General features: G+C 43.4%; 1 protein-coding gene across 3 annotated transcripts in view; it reads left to right on the top strand.

Annotated features, from left to right (window-relative positions):
• The window catches only part of NRG3 (neuregulin 3), a 1,055,004-nt gene that overhangs the window by 1,013,203 nt on the left and 17,661 nt on the right, over positions 1–24,140 (top strand). For all 3 annotated transcript variants that reach the window (XM_027129706.1, XM_027129707.1, XM_027129705.1), the window contains exon 6: positions 2,737–2,863. In XM_027129706.1, coding sequence (XP_026985507.1) covers positions 2,737–2,863 — 127 coding nt within the window. The remainder of the gene's footprint in view (positions 1–2,736; positions 2,864–24,140) is intronic.

Here is a 24,140-nt window from a genome sequence, read left to right as displayed (position 1 = left end):
AAGTAAGGCTCTTAAGGACAGGCAGTGGATGTTCTGATATGATGCTATGATTCTCTTCAGCTGTGGAGGTCTAAGTCCCCCAGCTGCTAGTACACAGCTGTAAGAGTTACCTGACCCGAGATAGCCAGCATCCAGGGACAGGTCAATGTGAAGCTTTGAAGGCCTAGACCTTTGCCCCAACTTGGGGTGCAAGGCCATGCCAGTTTCCAAGCTCCCCGTGCGATTTGCGGAGGTCTTCACTGAGACTGTATCACATTCCAACTTCTCCCTCTGCCCAGTCCTGCTTCCTTCCCTTCATTTCCACACACGTTGATCCAAAGAGCCCTCCCTAATAAAAATCCTGCACGCTATCTCCATCTCAGTGTCTGCTTCCCCAGGAAGGCAACCTGTAACATTACAAAAAATGTCTCCCGATGGACTGGTGATGCCTGATATTCCACCACTTTACACCTCATTTCTTTCTGATGAATTGAGCCAGAGCAACTTGAAACTCACTGAACTATAGAATCACACCGACATTGTTAGGCTAGTAGGTTCCAGTGTGAAATGCCCGTATCTTGTCTTCCCCAGAGCAACTGCTCTCATGAGAGAGCTAATGGTATTGCAGGCAGACGCTTCTCACTTCCTTTGTTCCCATTTGCTGAGGGGAGAAGGAAAGAGCAAAAATGCGTGTGCTTGGGAGATCAGAGGGATGATGGGGAAGGAGGCAGGTTCAGAAAAGAAAGCCCATTGATTCTGGAATATTAGTGAGTCAGTACGGGAGCAAGAAGAGAGTAAAGGAAAGCAAATTATAAAAAGGATTCAGGAAATGCAGTCAGAAATTTTTATGAGGAAAATTCCTTTAGAATTTTACATTTCCCAGACGCCGAATTATGGAATTACTGAAAAGATCGTTAGTATTTTTACTATTTAATTCTTAGGAAATTAATTGGGTCCTGACTCTGTGCCAAGCCCCCTTTTACTACTTCATGATGATTCACTCAGTAGAACTTCCTCATCTCCAGTTTGCTTCATCAGTGAATCCCTGATAGGATTTTGTGGCTAACATGTGCTTCTTAAAATGCTGATATGATAGATTTGTTTCTAACAATAGGCTACAGATTAGCTGTTAGGAAGTAGATAGATAATCACAAGTGCAGTAAAGCAACAGAGGTAAAAGCCCCCCAAATGATTGAAAAGATAAAATAAATATTTAAACAGAGCTACATCACACCAGTACTGTAAATTCAAAGGACGTAATGATGCTCCAGGCCTCCAAATCCTGTAGCAAATACCGTGACTTGCTTGTGAGAGAGGCAATTAACAAGATCTCTTCTTTTATCTTGGAGCCAGTGTTCTAATTCCTCTGCAGCATCTGCCCATACAACCAAGCGTGTGTTCTCACATTTCGTTTCCACAGTATTTATGGAAGAGAGCTTTTCCAAACTCCGTTGACAGATGAGGAAACTGAGGCTCAGAGAAGTTTTGGAAATCGATCATTTTGATTTGGGGAATCAAAGCAAAGCTGGTGGGTGGCAGAGCCAGAATTCAAACCTCAGCCACTGTGATACTCGAGCCCCTGGTGTATAGAGTGCTGTCTCTGCCTGGAAAGGCTCACTGCAAGAGATGGTGCACAGTCTCCACCAAAGGCTCTCTCCTAGGCACGGACCTTGGAGAAGAGGCCAAAAAGTCTAGCGGGGATGATTCTGCAAAGTTTGTTTCCCTGTTTGTTTGTTCATTTTATAGGTTCTGAGTCTTCTGCTGATAGATGATTGCTGTAGAGCTCTTGGGGGAGAGCAGCTAATAAGCCAGTAATTTGTCACATCCTTCTGATATAGCCACTGAATGGTCAGAACAACAGTCACTCCACATCTGCAGAAATATTTTACTTGGAGTCCCAAACCTGAGAATGATCTCAGCCTTCCCATCAAGAAGCTGCATAACTATAGCAAGTGGTTTGACAGTCGTGAGCGGTGGCTCAAAGTGCAAAGTACACAGCCAGACTCGCTGGGTTCAAATCCAGCTCTACCACTTACTAGCTGTGTGACTTTGGGCAAATTATTTAACTTCTCTGTGCCTCGGTTTTCTCATCTGTTAAACGAGTATAGGATTAATGCCTCATCACACACGAATTATCGTGAAGAATAAGTAAGTTGAGACACGTAAAACACTTAAAATGATGCTTGGCACACAGTAGGTGCTCTTTAAGAGTTAACAATTTTTATTATTTACAAAAGTTCTAATAAAAATCTACATTCAGGGCTGATGGTAAAAATAAAGGAACTGTTTCTAAACTGTAAAAAAGAAAATAGACCCGTTATGGTATATGTGAAAGCTATGCAGTCAGGCCACACTTATATGAATTGGACAGATATAAACGTAACTTTGCAAGTATGTTATATGTGTTTGCTAGGTCCAAGCTTCAAAGTTTTCCACTTGTCACTTCTTCAGAGCATTCCTAATTCTTTTCAGTTTAGCACTCAGGGATAGGGACCTCTTGCATCCAATAGGGACAGGACAAGGAATTACATTTCTGTCTGCCTTTGGAGTGCCACTGGGTGTGAATCCTGGATGATAACAGATAATGCCAGTATTTCTTGGTGGGGTTGAAGATGAAGGGAGGATTCTCTTTGCTAAGTGAGTTTATCTAGCTTTAGCAAATGACAAATATAGATGTTGGGAATGAATGAACCTCAAAAAATGTGAATAGAATAAATGTATGTAACTATTTATACATGGATTTATTTAAACCTGCAGGAAACAAGCTAAACAAATTCAAGAGCAACTCAAAGAGCCACATAACGGTAAAAACTACAGTCTCAAAGCATCCAGCACAATGGCAAAGTCAGAGAACTTGGTGAAGAATCATGTCCAGCTGCAAAATGTAAGTTACACGTCTATACATCTCTTCCCACAGTCCATCTCAGTGCTTCCAGTCCAGAGGGGCTGGGGAGCCTGTGATCAGACTTGCATATTTTTTTCAGTACTCTGCAGATTTTTCCTTAAATCATGTTGCATTTTCGTGTGCGCACACAAGTACTGGATAAAAGAAAGAAAAATTAACTCTCAGCTCTTGATTACAATCTGTAATATAATTAATCTCTGGAAGCAAAAAGAGCTTCAGTTGTTTGTTCCATAATCTCTTACCGAATCCTTACTTATCAGCAATGGAGCTGGGCACTAGGGGTACAATGTTCCCTGCTGTAGGAAACTGATAGAGTAAAAAATACAGACACCCAGAGGAGGCTTGTAGGATGAGATGGTTGATAGTGCAGCAGAGATTGGAGAAGAGACCAAAGGGAGGTGGTGGGGGCAGAAGTGGAGGCAGCCACAAATCCAGGCTTGAACAGGATTTTGAAGAATATTTAAGGTTCATCAGAGAGTCAAAGAGCAGAGAACACAAGACTAGAACAAAGAGAAAGAATAAACCCATGGAATCCTGAGAATACATGCTATATTGAGGCAACTCTGAGTTAAGGGGTGTGAGAGAAATCAAAGGTCAGAAACATGGGAGGGAAGAGTTGTGGTCCCAGAGTTGGGACTTCCTAACACCAGGCCTTAAACAGATACCAGAACTTGAAGTTAAATAAATGCAAGCTCTTTGAATCCTACATTCTTTCTAAAGTGGTTTTAAACATTTCTGAGATATATTGCAAAACACTAAATTAAAGACAAGCAAGTGTTCCCAAACAGGTCCTGCTGCTTGCAGGACCAATACTCCAGAGACAAGTGTAACTCCCAAGATTTTGCTCCGTGAAAGTTTTTAAGAGACAATCGAATCATTGGCCCGGGGGGTGGGGCAGGGAATCAGTGTCTTCATAATCTTCCACTGTGTGCAGGCTTTCTTCTGATTGGTTTGTGGTGAGGTAACAGGGTGGTAGTCCAGGAATCTGGTGTTCAGCCTGAAGTTGCCATCCTCTACCTAAGTAGGGACCTTAGTTCCTGCAGAAGAACTCAAAGATATCGTTATGAATATTTCATGAGAAGGAACCAGGCCCCTGCCCCATGCAGCGCTATTGTTTCTTGACTGTTCCTCCTTGTTTCTGCATTCCCTCCCTTCCCTGATTAGTCACCGTTTGAATCTGCTCTTTGGAACTAAGAGAGGGTCAAGGAGGTTGAATGAAGCCTATTTCCTACAAACCAGAAATGAGGACACAGAAAGGATTTGTATCCGGCAGGGCCCCACAGGGTCCTGCTCCATTTCACAAATGCCATATAAGGCATACTGGAAGATTCCTATTAGGGTAGCAATTCTTTGTCCCCCACCAGATTGCACTTCCAGATTCTGAGACACGAAACGAAAGCACAAAGGCCATGATATAAACCTAGTATTTGAGTATAATACGCAGTCACCCAGGACACATTGACACCCCTCCAAATGCTTGAATCACTGGGAATTTAAACATCATTTGTGATTTTAGGAAATCATTACCCCAAAAGTCGCCATTATGCTATGCATGACAGATGTACTTAGATGTTTAATGCGGAATTCATAAATCAGAATTGCTTCCCAGCAAAGTTTTGTTAAACTTGTAATCATGGTTGTGTGTAGGGATTGTTCTTTTCAGAAACAGGGTGAATGCTTTTGCTAATGATTTCTAATGAGTACTATCCCATCACTGTAAAAACAAACGCAGTGATGGAGGGCTTCTTTGCAACTGAACCTGTCAAAGATAAAGCCAGAGTCTAGTTAAAGTAGTAAGGACAGACTTTTGATCAGTAATATACTGTTGCATTACGGAAGAGAATCCAGTTTGAACTGAACCCAACTTCCATTCTTACAGAGGTGACTGGGAGTTTTAAAAGGAGAATGAGGGAGTAGGGAGGGGAAACAGTGGGGGCCTGACAGAGTCAGGGAGGTGAAAAATTACAAAGAGTTGGTCATAGAAATGCGATTAGGCCAGCTTTGTCTGGCCATTATTGAACTTAGGACCCTGTTGTTGCAGGAAAAATGGGGTGCAAGAGGATGGTCATGCCCCAGGTCTCGGGTGAGTCCCTGGGACGGGCCGCCAGGTGACGGTCCTTGGCTCTGTGTAGGAAAGAATTCAAGAGCTAGCCACAGTAAAGTAGACAAAGTGTGGGCCATCTCAGAAGGCAAAAGGTGGCCCCCAAATATGGGGTGGTTTGTTTTTATGGGCTAATGAGTGGGAGGATTATTCCAACAATTTTGGGAAGGGGCAGATGTTTCCAGAAACTGGGCCACTGCCCACTTTTGGCCTTTTATGGTTGGCCTCCGGAAGTATCATGGTGCCTCTAGGTGTGTCATTTAGATGCTAATGCATTACAGTGAGCATATAATGAGGCTCAAGGTCTAGTGGAAGTCGAATCTTCCACCGTCTTGGACCTAGCTGGTTCTAACTAGTTTACGTTGTGTCCTGTTCTTCATGGTTGTGTCATTCTTTTAAAGGCTGCGCCTTGCCCCCTTCCTTCCTATCTCACTGTCCTCCTACAGAGACTGGGAGACTGAGTCCCTACCCTTCCTAATGATTACATTTCAAATAAATTGTCTTTCAGGTTCATGAAAAAGACTTTCCCCAGTTGTAGGAGATACATAACACATCTCAAAGGGACAGAGGAAGGTTAACAATCCTAAACCCTTTTTAGTAAATGCTCTGAGAGAGAGAGAGGTCTGGGGACTACCTCAGGCATTGGCTAAAATGAATGGCAAATTCTTTTGGAGGCCTTGAGGGGCCTTTGTTGGCTTGTTCGTTTTTGGTGGGTTTTGGCAAGCATTTTAAGGGGGGTGGGCGGTGGGCTAGGGATATAGCATTGTGAGCTGTTAGAACTATGTTAGAGTTTGCTCAGGTCTTTCAGTGTGAGGGTGAGTGGATGAACTATTTAGGCAGAGGATCTGCAGTTTTTAAAGCCCAAAGTTGAGGCCTAATCGAAAAGAGGCCTTAGAGGAGCCTGTCTACTCAAGAAGAGAGTCTGTCGGTCCCTATGCATTGTATAGGGCTGCAGACAGAACACACACACAGTTTTGTATTCTTTCTCACCGAACATGTGGTCAGTAGCATTTTCTCTATGCTTTACGATCTCCACACATTCATTTGGGAGACAGCATAATGGCCCACAGAGTGGTCACCTCACAATTTACTTCTCCTTCCCCTCCCAGTAGACACTCATGTTTTCTATTGTTTAATTATTAAAATTAAACTCTTCACTCATGTGTTTCCCCCACCCCTCATTTAACTGGAATTATTAGGATTCAGACAACAAGAAAGAAATTATCAACTGTAGGGCTGCCACACTTGAAAGACCTTTGGGTCCTATAGTTTTCTTTTCTTTTTCTCTCCCTCTTCCCTCCTCTTCAGCCCAGCCCTCCCCAGCGTTTTGTATGTTGGCACAGGGCAGCAGAGGTTCAACTGGATGATTCCCCCAGAGCCCAATATAGGAAAGTGTCTTTTTATATTCATTCTACTTTTGGATAAAGAGAGGATACATATGACATTTTATCTCTGAGTTGTGGTGTGGTCAGCTAGTGAAACTGTGCAAATCAGATTGAGAGTTGAACCCACGTGCTGGGACTCGAACCCAGCCTAGACCCAGATTGGCACTTGAACCCACAGTCTTTTAACTGAGATCACCCACCTGGTTCCAGGACTTAATGAAGCTCAGGTTCTTTATGTCTCATCACAGAAAGAATTCAGTGAGAGACAAAGTGATAGGTAAGAAGTGGATTTATTTAGAGAGATACACATTGCATAGATAGAATGCGGTCATCTCGAAAGGCAAGAACAGCCTTGGGAGAAACGCATTCCACAGACAGCATGTAGGCCATCTCAAAAAGTGAGAGGCCCCGAAATATGGTGTGGCTAGTTTTTATGGGCTGAGTAATTTCATAGGCTAATGAGTGGGAGGATTATTCCAACTATTTGGGGGAAAGGGTGGGGGTTTCCAGGCCCACGTTGAGGCCTTTTATGCTCAGCCTCTGAACTGTCATGGCACCTGTGGGTGTGTCATTTAGCATGCTAATATATTCCAATGAGCATATAATGAGGCTCAAGGTCTACTGGAAGTCCAGTCTTCTGCCGTCCTGGACCGAGTTCATTCTAACCAGTTTTCGTCATGTCCTATGGCTATATGTCATTCTTTTTTAATTTTGCGGTAAGCGGGCCTCTCACTGCTGTGGCCTCTCCCGTTGCGGAGCACAGGCTCCGGACGCGCAGGCTCAGCGGCCATGGCTCACGGGCCCAGCCGCTCCGCGGCATGTGGGATCTTCCCGGACCGGGGCACGAACCCGCGTCCCCTGCATCAGCAGGCGGACTCTCAACCACTGCGCCACCAGGGAAGCCCTATATGTCGTTCTTTTAAAGGTTGTGCCCTGCCCCCTTCCCTCCTGTTTCATTAGGGTAGCACATTTCAAGGGATCAACAGTCTGAAAGGCTACACAAAAGCTGGGAGTTCAGGCAGAGAATAGATGGGAGAGGAAGGCATTTAAGGACCCTGAAGAAAGAGCGCAAGGTGCATCGAGGAGACTTATGCATGCCAGCCATAGCATTCTACACGCTGGCGACTGGGCTCAAGACTCCTGAGCAGATCGCTTTACAAGACTAGTGTAAAATGAACAAGTTGCTTTCCCAAAGGCACATGTCAATTTCAGTGCAAGAAAGCAATATAGTTCCTACCAGCTTTGTTATACCTTTGTCAGCATTTCTTTTGCTAATTTAATAGGAGAAAATTGTATCCTTTAATTAAATTTCACTGTTTGAGAAGGTAATATAATCTCTGTTCATATATTTCTAGTCAGATTTCCACTGTGGTGAATTATACGTTGATACCCTTGCTCATAGTTTTATTATAAGAAGCAAATAACAATTTAACAGCAATTTTTCATGCCATATGTTATGGGAGAAAATAGTAATAGAGAATACATATCAATAATCCCTTAAAAAGAAATTGAAATGTTTAGGAACATTTGCTTTCCTACAATGCTATGCTTAAGATGTATGAGAAGCATACAGGACATCTGAGCAGTTGGTCAAGTAGGAAGTAGTCTTAGGGAAAGCAGTAATTTGTCACGTGGCTAAGAAATATCTGCGTGCATATTCAAATGCAAATGTTTTAAAGAAAATTTGGAAAAGCATTTTTCTTTTGTAGGTCTATAGTTTTTTTCTTCAGACAAGAGCCATGAGGAAATACAAATGTTAATGATAACAGCAAAAAATGATAAAATAATGATAATAATAACAGCAAATAACATGTACTGGGTACAGACATAGAATCATGCTAAATAATATAAATACATAGCCTTATTTAGTCCTAAGAACAACTACTTAGTTTACACCCACGATGTGCAGAAGAGGAATCTAGGACTCAAACAAAGCTTGAGAAAGTTCTGTCAGGCAGCTAGCTAGTGAATAGCTAAGAACCAAACCCACATCTCTGTAACTCAGTGGTTCTCAACAGGGGACAGTGTTGCCCCACAGAACATTTGGCAAAGTCTCGAAACACTTTGGGTGTTACAACTTGGGAGGGAAGTGTACAGGTGTCTATGAGTAGAGGGTGCTGACAAATACCCAGTAATGCCTGGGGTAGTCCCCCACAACAGAAAGTGTTCTTTCCCAAATGTCAAGAGTGGTGAGAAAGTCTGGAGTCCAAGGTCTAGATGCAAGATGTGTCCACTAGGAGATTCTGACAGCCTAGCCAGGAGTTCTATCACCAGTGCCCACTTCAGGCATTTATTTCTACTGCGTGGAAGGAGACAGGTAACCCTGGTACACTATAATCCTTAGGAGGGAAAATTTCCTACTTTGCTTACCCTATCAGGCAAATTTATCTTTATCTTATCTTGGAGCCCAGGTTAACTACTTGAAATTCTCTGCAGTGTTTAACAAATGAATTGGCTGTTTCTGGCACTCCCCTAAGTTCATTAAACATTCATGGGGAAGGGTTTCACTTGACAGTCATTTAACAAGACGTGAAACACCCAATCCAGTGAAGCAACATGATACTATGGGAACACTTGACTCAGAAGCTGCAGAACTAGACCTGGCAGTGCCTTAGAAGCACCTAGCCCCATACCATCCTTTACAAATGAAGCATTTGTAATTCAAAGAGATGAAGTGACCTCATTTCCTGTGTCCCCAGAGAGAGAGAGAGAGAGAACGCTGGGGCTAGAGTTATAACCTCCAGACCAGTCACGGGAGTGAAACTTCCCAGCACCTAGTTCAGGGATCAGAAACAGAAGTCATCAAAAGAGAGATGATCTATTCTTTCTTAAAATCAAGGGAAAATATACATTAGTGAAAAGTAAAGGAACAAAACCATGTACCGCTTCCCAGTTTTTTCAATAACCATCTTAGGAAGGATAGGTTTGTGGGAGTAACATTCAATGAGAAAGAACTGGAAGATAATATTTGCACGCTAAAGGAGAACAAGAAGAATTTAATGCCTAGTACAGCCTTGATAATTGGTACAGAGAGACATTTATTCTGTAATGCTTTTTGAATTTTTTCTCTGTTGGACACTGCATGAAGATCTTAAAAAATACAAACAGGAGATGGAGCCTGGCTTCAGGGACCTCATGGGCTAGTGCTAGAAACAAACACGTAAGCATATACTTTTCTTATCATGTGGATACATTAATTCAAGTTGCTATCAGATAATGGAAAAGGACATCTAAAATTGGCTGGGGGAATCTGCGAAGCCCACACCGAAGCAGGTGACATTTATGCTGAGTCTTGAGAGTGAGTTGAAGTTCATCAGATAGTTTGATAGGGGTTGGTCAGAAGAGGTCATCTCTTTGAAGCATGAATCAAAGTTAATTTTGAATCATTCTAGTCTAAAACCTGATCTCCTGTTTTAAATATCAAATTCTAACTTATGGATTTGCTATAGATTCATACATTCATCTGTTGATTCAAATATGTATTAAATATCTAGTAAGGACCAGGGATATCATGATGACCAAAAATGACAGTGTTCCTACTTTCAAGGAGCTTACTGATTACTGTAGGTGACAGATATTAATCAAAGAATCCCACAAACAAATGCGCCAAGGCCTACAGCCAATAGTGAACAGTGCTGTAGAGCTTACAGGAGGCAGGTCTGGGAGATAACCTGACAATAGGAACAGCCAAGAGCTCTCTGAGAAGAGGGGATAACACGCGCTCAGTTCCCCGTGGCTGAAGCGGGCACCTGGTGAAGGTGAGGTGGTGGAGGGTGAGGGATGAGAGCCCGGAGGAGTGCTTGCTGTGCTGGGTGTCTGGAAACGGTGTCTAGCTCTGTTATTCCTCTTCAGTGGAATGTGTTAAAGTGTGACAGCAGTTATTATAGTTCTTCCGGCTCTGGTACATGGTGCAAACATTCTTAAAATAACCACAACTGTTGAGTTGTTTTTAATTACTCGTATTAGAGATCCGGCTGAAACCACGCTCTAAAACATAACCACTCAGTCTCACGATCTTTTGGCCTCAAATCAGACCTGCAATAAAGAACTTTTTGACACAGACATAGGTGAGCTGAGAGCAATGCGGAGACAAGACACTGAAAACCTTAAAACCATTTTACAATATCCTCCCTCCTGGCTTTATTGCCTGGGGTTCCAGACCAGGTGATTATCAACTCTGTCAACATTGCTTTCCAACACAGCACGGCTTTCATTTAACTTTCTCTGACTCGGGCTGCTTGCAGGGGGCAGACCTGGAAACAGCATACCTTGCTGTACTTCCAACATGCTCCTGCTTCATCTGACAGTTCTATTGATTTTAGGGCACCAGCAAGGCAGGTGATGGCACAAACAACAGTGGGTGTCCTCGGCACCCAAGAACATTTCCACAAGGAGGGCTTTCAGGGAAGCCAATCGGGATGAATGCTTCCCCATGAAATAACAGTATGACCAGGGTCTATGTGGGTGTTTGAAAGGAGAACGGCTGAGCTCATGCTGAAAGGACCAGTGAATGCTCTATGCCATCTTCTTATTCACGATTCAAGTGACATTACGTCAAATGGGGTTTTAACAAAACACGGACAAACACAAAATGTCAAGATCTGTGTGAGTACAGGAAAAGAACATGGATCAACTGCCGTACCTTGTAACATTGTACAGAAATGTTAAGGGGGAGGGCCAGACATACAGCTAGCCTGAGCACTTGAACTTCACTGGGGATACTATCAGACGGATGAGATAAAATTGTGCCGACCTTAACTCCTCCCAGGGAGGAACTGCATACATTTTGGGAGGAACCATAATAAATGCTTTTAGCACAGATTATAAAATGTCCAAAGGCTATAGTCCTGGTCAGTTAAGCTGCCTTTAAGGAGAGTCTATGCAGACTGTTTTGCTGAGTGGGTTTTGCACCTTGAAGGCCTACAGCTAAGCTACTCAGGAGAATAAAGGAAAGCTGAATACTGCCTTTAGTCTCTAATTTATTATTATTTTTGGTATGTATCTTTTGCTTTAATTTTTTTTTTAACATCTTTATTGGGGTATAATTGCTTTACAATGGTGTGTTAGTTTCTGCTTTATAACAAAGTGAATCAGTTATACATATACATATGTTCCCAATTGTCTTCCCTCTTGCGTCTCCCTCCCTCCCACCCTCCCTATCCCACCCCTCCAGGCTGTCAGAAAGCACCCAGCCAATATCCCTGTGCCATGCGGCTGCTTCCCACTAGCTATCTACCTTACTACGTTTGTTAGTGTGTATATGTCCATGACTCTCTCTCGCCCTGTCACAGCTCACTCTTCCCCCTCCCCATAACCTCAAGTCCGTTCTCTAGTAGGTCTGCGTCTTTATTCCTGCCTTACCCCTAGGTTCTTCATGACATTTTTTTTTTCTTAAATTCCATATATATGTGTTAGCATACGGTATTTGTCTTTTTCTTTCTGACTTGCTTCACTCTGTATGACAGACTCTAGGTCTATCCACCTCATTACAAATAGCTCAATTTCGTTTCTTTTTATGGCTGAGTAATATTCCATTGTATATATGTGCCACATCTTCTTTATCCATTCATCCGATGATGGGCACTTAGGTTGTTTCCATCTCCGGGCTATTGTAAATAGAGCTGCAATGAACATTTTGGTACATGACTCTTTTTGAATTTTGGTTTTCTCAGGGTATATGCCCAGTAGTGGGATTGCTGGGTCATATGGTAGTTCTATTTGTAGCTTTTTAAGGAACCTCCATACTGTTCTCCATAGTGGCTGAACCAATTCACATTCCCACCAGCAGTGCAAGAGTGTTCCCTTTTCTCCACATCCTCTCCAGCATTTATTGTTTCTAGATTTTTTGATGATGGCCATTCTGACTGGTGTGAGATGATATCTCATTGTAGTTTTGATTTGCATTTCTCTAATGATTAATGATGTTGAGCATTCTTTCATGTGTTTGTTGGCAGTCTGTATATCTTCTTTGGAGAAATGTCTATTTAGGTCTTCTGCCCATCTTTGGATTGGGTTGTCTGTTTTTTTGTTATTGAGCTGCATGAGCTGCTTGTAAATTTTGGAGATTAATCCTTTGTCGGTTGCTTCATTTGCAAATATTTTCTCCCATTCTGAGGGTTGTCTTTTGGTCTTGTTTATGGTTTCCTTTGCTGTGCAAAAGCTTTGAAGTTTCATTAGGTCCCATTTGTTTATTTTTGTTTTTATTTCCATTACTCTAGCAGGTGGGTCAGAAAGGATCTTGCTGTGATTTATGTCATAGAGTGTTCTGCCTATGTTTTCCTCTAAGAGTTTGATAGTTTCTGGCCTTACATTTAGGTCTTTAATCCATTTTGAGCTTATTTTTCTGTATGTGTGTATGGTCTGTATGGTGTTAGGGAGTGATCTAATCTCATACTTTTACATGTACCTGTCCAGTTTTCCCAGCACCACTTATTGAAGAGGCTGTCCTTTCTCCACTGTACATTCCTGCCACCTTTATCAAAGATAAGGTGTCCATATGTGCGTGGGTTTATCTCTGGGCTTTCTATCCTGTTCCATTGATCTATATTTCTGTTTTTGTGCCAGTACCATACTGTCTTGATTATTGTAGCTTTGTAGTATAGTCTGAAGTCAGGGAGCCTGATTCCTCCAGCTCCTTTTTTTGTTCTCAAGATTGCTTTGGCTATTCGGGGTCTTTTGTGTTTCCATACAAATTGCGAAATTTTTTGTTCTAGTTCTGTGAAAAATGCCAGTGGTAGTTTGATAGGGATTGCATTGAATCTATAGATTGCTTTGGGTAGTAGAGTCATTTTCACAATGTTGATTCTTCCAATCCAAGAACATGGTATATCTCTCCATCTATTTGTATCATCTTTAATTTCTTTCATCAGTGTCTTATAATTTTCTGCATACAGGTCTTTTGTCTCCTTAGGTAGGTTTATTCCTAGATATTTTATTCTTTTTGTTGCAATAGTAAATGGGAGTGTTTTCTTGATTTCACTTTCACATTTTTCATCATTAGTATATAGGAATGCCAGAGATTTCTGTGCATTAATTTGTATCCTGCCACTTTGCCAAATTCATTGATTAGCTCTAGTAGTTTTCTGGTAGCATCTTTAGGATTCTGTATGTATAGGATCATGTCATCTGCAAACGGTGACAGCTTTACTTCTTCTTTTCCGATTTGGATTCCTTCTATTTCCTTTTCTTCTCTGATTGCTGTGGCTAAAACTTCCAAAACTATGTTGAATAAGAGTGGTGAGAGTGGGCAACCTTGTCTTGTTCCTGATCTTAGTGGAAATGCTTTCAGTTTTTCACCATTGAGGATGATGTTTGCTGTGGGCTTGTCATATATGGCCTTTATTATGTTGAGGAAAGTTCCCTCTATGCCTACTTTCTGCAGGGTTTTTATCATAAATGGGTGTTGAATTTTGTCAAAAGCTTCTCTGCATCTATTGAGAATGATCATATGGTTTTTCTCGTTCAATTTGTTAATATGGTTTATCACATTGACAGATTTGCGTATATTTAAGAATCCTTGCATTCCTGGAATAAACCCCACTTGATCATGGTGTATGATCCGTTTAATGTGCTGTTGGATTCTGTTTGATAGTATTTTGTTGAGGATTTTTGCATCTATGTTCATCAGTGATATTGGCCTGTAGTTTCCTTTTTTGTGACATCCTTGTCTGGTTTTGGTATCAAGGTGATGGTGGCCTCGTAGAAGGAATTTGGGAGTGTTCCTCCCTCTTCTATATTTTGGAAGAGTTTGAGAAGGATAGGTGTTAGCTCTTCTCTAAATGTTTGATAGAATTCGCCTGTGAAGCCATCTGGTCCTGGGCTTTTGTTTGTTGGAAGATTTTTAATCACAGTTTCAATTTCAGTGCTTGTGATTGGTCTGTTCATATTTTCTATTTCATCCTGATTCAGTCTTGGCAGGTTGTGCATTTCTAAGAATTTGTCCATTTCTTCAGATTGTCCATTTTATTGGCATAGAGTTGCTTGTAGTAATCTCTCATGATCTTTTTTATTTCTGCAGTGTCTGTTGTTACCTCTCCTTTTTCATTTCAAATTCTATTGATTTGAGTCTTCTCCCTTTTTTCCTTGATGAGTCTGGCTAGTGGTTTATCTATTTTGTTTATCTTCTCAAAGAACCAGCTTTTAGTTTTATTGATCTTTGCTATTGTTTCCTTCATTTCTTTTTCATTTATTTCTGATCTGATTTTTATGATTTCTTTCCTTCTGCTAGCTTTGGGGTTTTTTTGTTCTTCTTTCTCTAATTGCTTGAGGTGCAAGGTTAGGTTGTTTCTTCGAGATGTTTCCTGCTTCTTAAGGTGGGCTTGTATTGCTATAAACTTCCCCCTTAGAACTGCTTTTGCTGCATCCCATAGGTTTTGGGTCATTGTGTCTCCATTGTCATTTGTTTGTAGATATTTTTAAATTTCCTCTTTGATTTCTTCAGTGATCACTTCATTATTAAGTAGTGTATTGTTTAGCCTCCATGTGTTTGTATTTTTTACAGATCTTTTCCTGTAATTGATATCTAGTCTCATGGCGTTGTGGTCAGAAAAGATATTTGATACAATTTCAATTTTCTTAAATTTACCAAGGCTTGATTTGTGACCCAAGATATGATCTATCCTGGAGAATGTTCCATGAGCACTTGAGAAAAACGTGTATGCTGTTGTTTTTGGATGGAGTGTCCTATAAATATCAATTAACTCCATCTTGTTTAATGTATCATTTAAAGCTTGTGTTTCCTTATTTATTTTCATTTTGAATGATCTGTCCATGGGTGAAAATGGGGTGTTTGAGTCCCCTACTATGAATGTGTTACTGTCGATTTCCCCTTTTATGGCTGTTAGTATTTGCCTTATGTATTGAGGTGCTCCTATGTTGGGTGCATAAATATTTACAATTGTTATATCTTCTTCTTGGATCAATCCCTTGATCATTATGTAGTGTCCTTCTTTGTCTCTTTTAATAGTCCTTATTTTAAAGTCTATTTTGTCTGATATGAGAATTGCTACTCCAGCTTTCTTTTGGTTTCCATTTGCATGGAATATCTTTTTCCATCCCCTTACTTTCAGTCTGTATGTGTCTCTATGTCTGAAGTGGGTCTCTTGTAGACAGCATATACAAGGGTCTTCTTTTTGTATGCATTCAGCCAATCTGTGTCTTTTGGTGGGAGCATTTAGTCCATTTACATTTAAGGTACATAACGATATGTATGTTCCTGTTCCCATTTTCTAAATTGTTTTGGGTTCGTTATTATAGGTCTTTTCCTTCTCTTGTGTTTCTTGTCTAGAGAAGTTCCTTTAGCATTTGTTGTAAAGCTGGTTTGGTGGTGCTGAACCCTCTCAGCTTTTGCTTGTCTGTAAAGGTTTTAATTTCTCCATCAAATCTGAATGAGATCCTTGCTGGCTAGAGTAGTCTTGGCTGCAGGTTTTTCTCCTTCAACACTTTCAGTATGTCCTGCCACTCCCTTCTGGCTTGTAGGGTTTCTGCTGAGAGATCAGCTGTTAACCTTATGGGGATTCCCTTATGTGTTATTTGTTGTTTTTCCCTTGCTGCTTTTAATATGCTTTCTTTGTATTTAATTTTTGACAGTTTGATTAATAGGTGTCTTGGCGTATTTCTCCTTGGATTTATCCTGTATGGGACTCTCTGTGCTTCCTGGACCTGATTAACTATTTCCTTTCCCATATTAGGGAAGTTTTCAACTATAATCTCTTCAAATATTTTCTCAGTCCCTTTCTTTTTCTCTTCTTCTTCTGGAACCCCTATAATTTGAATGTTGGTGCATTTAATGTTGTCCCAGAGGTCTCTGAGACTGTCCTCAGTTCTTTTCATTCTTTTTTCTTTATTCTGCTCTGCAGTAGTTATTTCCACTATTTTATCTTCCAGGTCACTTATCCGTTCTTCTGTCTCAGTTATTCTGCTATTGATCCCATCTAGAGGACTTTTAATTTCATTTATTATGTTGTTCATTGTTGCTTGTTTCATCTTTATTTCTTCTAGGTCCTTGTTAACTGTTTCTTGCATTTTGTCCATTCTATTTCCAAGATTTCAGATCATCCTTACTATCATTATTCTGAATTCTTTTTCAGGTAGACTGCCTATTTCCTCTTCATTTGTTAGGTCTGGTGCATTTTTATCTTGCTCCTTTATCTGCTGTGTGTTTTTCTGTCTTCTCATTTTGCTTATCTTACTGTGTTTGGGGTCTCCTTTTTGCAGACTGCAGGTTTGTAGTTCCCGCTGTTTTTGATGTCTGTCTCCAGTGGCTAGGTTGGTTCAGTGGGTTGTGTAGGCTTCCTGGTGGAGGGGACTGGTGCCTGTGTTGTGGTGGATGAGGCTGGATCTTGTCTCTCTAGTGGGCAGGTTCACATCTGGTGGTGTGTTTTGGGGTGTCTGTGGCCTTATTATGATTTTAGGCAGCCTCTCTGCTAATCGGTGGGGTTGTGTTCCTGTTTTGCTAGTTGTTTGGCATAGGTTGTCCAGCACTGTGGCTTGCTGGTCGTTGAGTGAAGCTGGGTGCTGGTGTTAAGATGGAGGTCTCTGGGAGATTTTCGCCATTTGATATTATGTGGAGCTGGGAGATCTCTTGTTGACTGGTGTCCTGAAGTTGGCTCTCCTACCTCAGAGGCAGAGCCCTGACTCCTGGCTGGAGCACCAAGAGCCTTTCATCCACACGGCTCAGAATAAAAGGGAAAAAAAGTAGAGAGAATTAGTAGAAGTACGAGGAAAGAAAGAAGGAAAGGAGGGAAGGAAGGAAGGAAGGAAGGAAGGAAGAAAGAAAGAAAGAAGCAAAGAAGGAAAAAGGCAAGAAGGAAAGAAAGGGAGGGAAGGAGGAAGGAGGGAAAGAAGGAAAGAAGGAAAAAAGAAAGAAAGAAGATACAGTAAAAATAAAATAAAGTATAATAAAGTTATTGAATTAAAAAATTCTTACTTAGAAAAAAAACAAAAGGGACGGATAAAACCTTAGGACAAATGTTGGAAGCAAAGCTATACAGACAAAATCTTACACAGAATCATACACATACACCTTCACTAAAAGAGGTAAAGGGGGAAAAATCATAAATCTTGCTGTCAGAGACCACCTCCTCAATTTGGGATGATTCGTTGTCTAAAGGAGGGAGGGAAGGAAGGAAAGAAAGAAAGAAAGAATGAAGGTAAAGTATAATAACGTTATTAAAATTAATTATTAAGAAAAAATTAAAAAAAAAAACCATGGACGGATAGAACCCTAGGACAAATGGTGGAAGCAAGACTATACAGACAAGATCTCACACAGAAGCATACACGTACACACTCACAAAAAGAGGAAAAGGGAAAAAAATCATAGATCTTGCTCCCAAAGTCCACCTCCTCAATTTGGGATGATTGGTTGTCTATTCAGGTATTCCACAGATGCAGGGTATATCAAGTTGATTGTGGAGCTTTAATCCGCTGCTTCTGAGGCTGCTGGGAGAGATTTCCCTTTCTCTTCTTTGTTTTCACAGCTCACCGGGGCTCAGCTTTGGATTTGGCCCTGCCTCTACGTGTAGGTCGCTGGAGGGCGTCTGTTTTTTGCTCAGACAGGACGGGGTTAAAGGAGCTGCTGACTCGGGGGCTCTGGCGCACTCAGGCTGGCGGGGAGGGAGGGGCATGGAGTGCGGGGCGGGCCTGCGGCGGCAAAGGCCGGCGTGACTTTGCACCAGCCTGAGGCCCGCCGTGTGTTCTCCCGGGGAAGTTGTCCCTGGATCCCGGGAACCTGGCAGTGGCGGGCTGCACAGGCTCCGCGGAAGAGGGGTGTGGAGAGTGACCTGTGCTCGCACACAAGCCCCTTGGTGGCGGCAGCAGCAGCCTTAGCGTCTCCCGCCCATCTCTGGGGTCCGCGCTTTTAGCCGCGGCTCGCGCCCGTCTCTGGAGTTCCTTTAAGCAGCGTTCTTAAACCCCTCTCCTCACGCGCCAGGAAACACAGAGGGAAGAAAAAGTCTCTTGCCTCTTCGTCAGGTGCAGACTTTTCCCCCGGACTCCCTCCCGGCTAGCTGTGGTGCACTAACCCCTTCAGGCTATGTTCAAGCCACCAACCCCAGTCCTCTCCCTGCGCTCTGTCCGAAACCGAAACCCGAGCCTCAGAGTCTCAGCTCGCAGCCCCGCCCGCCCCGGTGGGTGAGCAGACGAGCCTCTTGGGCTGGTGAGTGCCGGTCGGCACCGATCCTCTGTGCGGGAATCTCCCCGCTTTGCCCTCCGCACCTGTTGCTGTGCTCTCCTCCAAGGCTTCGAAGCTCCCCCCTCTGCCTCCCGCAGTCTCCGCCCACTAAGGGGCTTCCTAGTGTGTGGAAACCTTTCCTCCTTCACAGCTCCCTCCCACTGGTGCAGGTGCTGTCCCTATTCTTTTGTGTCTGTTTTTTCTTTTTTTTCTTTTGCCCTACCCAGGTACGTGGGGAGTTTCTTGCCTTTTGGGAGGTCTGAGGTCTTCTGCCAGCCTTCAGTAGGTGTTCTGTAGGAGTTGTTCCACGTGTAGATGTATTTCTGGTGTATCTGTGGGGAGGAAGGTGATCTCCGCGTCTTACTCTTCTGCCATCTTCAAGGTCCCCCCCCCTTGCTTTAATATTTTAAGTGAACTTTATTTTGTAGGACAGTTTTACATGTACAGAAAAGTTGCAAAGTTAATACAGAGAGTTCCCATATACGCTGTGCCCAGGTTCCCCTATTATTAACATTGTACATTGATATGGGACATTTGTTCAATTAATGAACTCATACTGATGCATTGTTATTAACTCAAGTCCATGGTTTATTCAGAATTCGTTAGTTTTTACCTAATTACTTCTTCTTTTCCAAGATCCCCTGCGGATACCACACCACATTTAGCTGTCATATCCTTTGGTTCCTTTTGGTTGTGACAGTTTGTCAGACTTTCCTTATTTTAATGACCTTGATAGTTTTTTAGGAGTCCTGGTCAAGTATTTTGTAGGATGCTCCTCTACTGGAATTTGTTTGATGTTTTTTCTGATTAGATTGGTACTATGGGGTTTTGTAAGAAAGACAATACAGGTAAAGTGCCTGTTTCATCACATCCTATCAAAAGTGCATTCTCTCAATATGATTTATCACTGTTGATGATTCCTTTTGTCATCTGAGGTAGTAATGTCAGGCAGCTCCATTGTGGTGTTACTCTTTCTTCCCCATCCCTTTCTACAAAGTTCTCTTTAGAAGGAAGCAACCACGTGTAGTCCACACTTAAGGACTGGGGAGTTATGCTCACCCTTTGTGAAGGTAGAGTATCCACCTAAGTTATTTGGAATTCTACTGCAGAGAATTTGTCTCTTCTTCAATTATTGAGTGGAATGCTCTTCCCTTAGGGGAGATCAGGCTCTGGTGAGGTCTCTTTTCACTAAAAAGTCGACAGTTATAATGCAGAACATTGTGCGTGCATTTCAAAATGGTTACTTTCTCATCAGAGACATGAGACAATTTTTTATTTTTTTTCATTCTTTTTTTGTGAGCATCTGGTGTGGTCCTGGAGGAGGTTAAACTCAAGAAAGTGTGAGAACACTCCCTAAGACTATAGCCCTGAGATAATTGTTACTTTCCCTCTAGTCCACATGCAGATTCCAAAAACGTATTAAATTACCACTTAAGTATTCCTACCAGTTTATGGTTGTGGAAGATTCTTCTGTAGGTAAGCTTGTTACTGACCAGGGTTCTTGGCCTCCCTTGCTCGCTCCCTGAGGGGGGAGGGGAAGGGGCGAGCTGGTTCTTTATATGGGGTGAGGGTAGGGGCGGGTCCAGGGGTCAGGCCAAAGGGATGGCTTAGGTGGTGTGCCCACCCCCTTGGTGGTGCTGTGTGCAGGGCGCATGCGCAGTACCCTGCTTTTGCTCCGGGCATCTCAGAAGTGGCAGTTGGGTTTTTGTATCTTGTCATTCATAATTTGCCTCAACTGCACATGTATGTAGATATTTTATTTTTATTATTTTTTTTGTGGTACACGGGCCTCTCACTGTTGTGGCCTCTCCCGTTGCGGAGCACAGGCTCCGGACGCGCAGGCTCAGCGGCCATGGCTCACGGGCCCAGCCGCTCCGCGGCATGTGGGATCCTCCCAGACCGGGGCACGAATCCGCGTCCCCTGCATCGGCAGGCGGACTCTCAACCACTGCGCCACCAGGGAAGCCCCGATAAGTGAGTTTTATTGCCATTATCCCCTAGTTAGCGGGACTAGTAAGGCGGACAGAGTCCATAGGAGGAGCTTTTCTGTGGTGGAGTGTTTCCCTTAAACCCAGCAGGGACAAAGGAGCTGCTTCCCTGGTGGGGGTGTCTGAGCAAACAGGCAGAATGCAAGCAAGGGTACAATAGCAAGAATGGCACATAGGAGTCCAGCCCGCCGCATCCTCTTATCTGTCGATGGTTCCTGTCTTTTGAATAGGTCTCTCAGATTTCCCACCGGCTCACAGGTGTACTGTTCTGTTGTACCTGCGGGGGTAAAAGCTTTAGTGTGGGCAGATGTACCCAAGTAGATATCCCTTGCAGTTTGAGGGGGGGGGGGGGGGGGGGGGGGGGGGCAGCTAAAATTACTTTATAGGGGCCTTTCTATTTTGGCAATAGTTTTTTGGGAGACCCCTCTTTCCAGGTTTTAATAACTTGGTCCCCGGGGTTTATTTGTGAAGGAACAGCCCCTTCCACTTAGTGGGAGCTGGCTGTGCCTTGCCGGCATAGTCCTGGATTGCCTTCTGAACGTGTTCTAGATTAATAATAATATACCTCAGGGTCTGACTCACTTCCTCATCCAGTAGAATGTCAGTAGAAAGAAAAGGCCTCCCATAGGTCATTTCAAATGGGCTGAGCCTCAGATTATAACTGGGGGCTACACGGACCCTGAGGAGTGCAATAGGAAGCAGGTGGGTCCAGGGTTCATGCGTCTCTGGCAGACCTTTGCTAAGGTTTTCTTTAAAGTATGGTTCATTTTCTCTACCTTCCCTGAAGACTGGGGGTGCCAAGAGGTGTGTAGCTTGTAGTCTATCCCTAGGGCCATTGTGAGTCCCTGTGTGATTCTGGCTATAAAAGAGGGCCCGTTATCGCTCTGGAGGGACTTTGGAAGTCCCAACCGAGGAATTATTTCTTGTAAAAGGGACTTACAGACTTCAGTAGCCTTTTCAGATCGAGTGGAGAAGGCTTCATCCCATCCCGTGAAAGTATCAATGAACACAAGAAGATATTTATATCCTGACAACAGGGGCATTTGGGTGAAATCTAACTGCCAGTTCTCCCCCCAGGTATGTCCCTCAGCATTGAACTGGCCTGAGTAACAAAGGGGGGATTGGATGGGCCTGTGGTTTATTACGGACACATAAGCACAGGCAAGTGTTACTTGTTTTACTGTTCTTTTAATCCCCTTCCCTGAAAAAGCCTTTTGCATCAAGTCCCACAGTGCAACCCTCCCATAGTGGGTGGCATCATGTAAGCTCTTAGTGAGTTTCCATTGTTGGGCCTCAGGGATTAGAACCTTATTCTCCTTTTTATACCAGCCTGTGCTTCCTTTCTCATAGCCCCATTTCTCAGCATTTTCTTGTTCCTGTGGGGAATACTGGGGAAGGCTAGGGAGTTCAGGGGTGGGGGGCAATCACTAGGGCCATAACTTGCTCAGGCTCTTGCAGTAGAGCTGCCTGTTTTGCTATTCAGTCAGCTTTGCTTGGCTCACGAAAGCTCCATCCCTCTGATGGCCCCTACAGTGCACTGCCACCTGGGTCGGGAGCTGCACTCCTTCTAAGGAGCCAGAATTAAACCTTTATGAGAGAGTTTCTAGCGGTTAACATTCCTCTTTCTTTCCAAATGGCAGCCTGAGCATGCAGTACATGGAACCTGTATGTCCAGGGTGGCAGGGCCTTGGCTTCTGTGACTTCACCGAGACTGCCTATGGCATACCCTGCCTTTCGGGTTCCCATTTCTATAAAACTGCTCCCATCAGTAAACCATTCAACCTCAGGGCTGTCAAGAGGCTCATCTAGAAGATCAGAACTGCTGGAGTAAGTCTGTTCTATGGTCTCTATATACGAACACACTAAGTCTCCACTCTCAACCGCTGGGTGCAGAGTTGCCGGGTTCAGGGTTTGACACACCTTTAAAGGTAATGTCGGGGGTGTCCATTAGGAGGGCCTGATATCTTGTTAACCTTCCTCCAGTCAACCAATGATGTCCTGTGACTTCCAGTACAAACTGTACCTAATGAGGGGTTAATACATCTAGGTGTTGTCTCAGGGTGAGCTTGGAAGCCTCAATGACCAACAGGGCTGTGACAGCTACTGCCCGCAGGCAGCTTGGCCATCACAGGGCCACTGAATCCAGTTGTTTTGAAAAGTAAGCCATTGGTCTCTGATCCAGTCCCAGCTTTTGGGTCAGGACTCCTAGTGCTATCCCTGACCTCTCATGAATGTATAGGGTAAAGGGCTGGTGCTCTACTCAATGCAGTCTTTAGAATCTCAGAGGCCTGCTGGTGGTCCCTATTCCATTGAAGGGGCTCCCTTTCTTCTCACTTTAGAACCTCCTGTAGGGGTTTTGCTATAAGGCCATAATTTGGAACTCAGATATGACAGAACCCAGCCATCCTGAGAAAGCCTCCAAGTTGCCTCTTTGTGGTTGGAGATGGTAGTGCACTAATTACAGTTTTTCCATCTATGGCCAGGGCTCTTTCCCCTGGGGTCAAAACAAATCCTAAATACTAAACCTGTTGCTGTGAGATCAGAGCCTTGGTTGGAGACACTTTATATCCCCTTTTTGCCAGAAAATTTAGGACCCTAGCAGTATATTGATCTGAATCTTGTTTGGTCTCACTACTTAGCAATAAATCATCAACATATTGTAGCAGAGTTCCCTTCTCAAGGCTCAGTTCCCTTGCTAACACATTTCCAAAAAGATGGGGGCTGTCCCTAAAACCCTGCGGAAGCACTGTCCAGGTATATTGGGTAGCCTCCAGGGTGTCAGGGTCCCTCCATTCAAAGGCAAAAAGGTATTGAGAGTCTGGATGTAGGAGAATACAGAAAAATGCATCTTTGAGGTCTAAAACAGAGAAATGCTGAGCATTTCCCAATACTTGGGCGAGGAGGGTGTATGGGTTTGGCACCATTGGGTGAACAGGGATGACTGCCTCATTCACTGCTCGCAAGTCTTGCACAAACTGACGCTCCCTGTTAGGCTTCTGAACAGGGAGGATCAGGGTGTTGCAAGGGGATGAGCAGGGCCTAATGTGTCCGTGTTTTAGGAATTCGGTGAGTGGTGATTGGATCCCCATCAGGGCTTCAGGCTTTAAAAGATATTGTCTCTTTCAGGGTCCTTTCCCTAGGCCTTAATCATATTTTCATTGGGAAAACATGTTTTGCCCTTCTTGGAACCAAGGTATCCCAAACTGCAGGATCTACTTGTTCTCTAATTTCTTGGGGGGAGGTCTTGGGGAATCTTTTGATGACCAGCACATGGGTCATCTGGGGCTACTAATAGATGCACATTCTTTATTTGAATTTTCTACCTCATTGGACTACGAATATACTAGCTCCTAATTTATTTAGCAAATCTCTTCAAGGAAGGGGTCAGGGCATTGTGGCGTATACGAAAAGGAGTAATGATAACGGGCCGACTCTGCAGGCAAGGGGAGACGTAAATCGCCTTACCTTCGGCTGTCCATCAACTCCCGTCACGGTACAGTCACGGTTGGGGAGGGGGCCGGCCTAGTCACAACAGAGGAGGTGGCTCCAGTGTCTACAGGGAATTCAGTTCTCCTACCCGCCATGTCAAGGGTGACCTGAGGCTCTGCTG

This window comes from Aethalodelphis obliquidens, unplaced genomic scaffold (assembly GCF_003676395.1).
Source record: "Aethalodelphis obliquidens isolate GAN/ISIS:26980383/991018 unplaced genomic scaffold, ASM367639v1 scaffold37, whole genome shotgun sequence".
Lineage (NCBI taxonomy): Eukaryota > Metazoa > Chordata > Mammalia > Artiodactyla > Delphinidae > Aethalodelphis > Aethalodelphis obliquidens.
The sequence above is the reverse complement of the archived record's forward strand: the minus strand, read 5'-3'. Positions and strand labels throughout refer to the sequence as shown.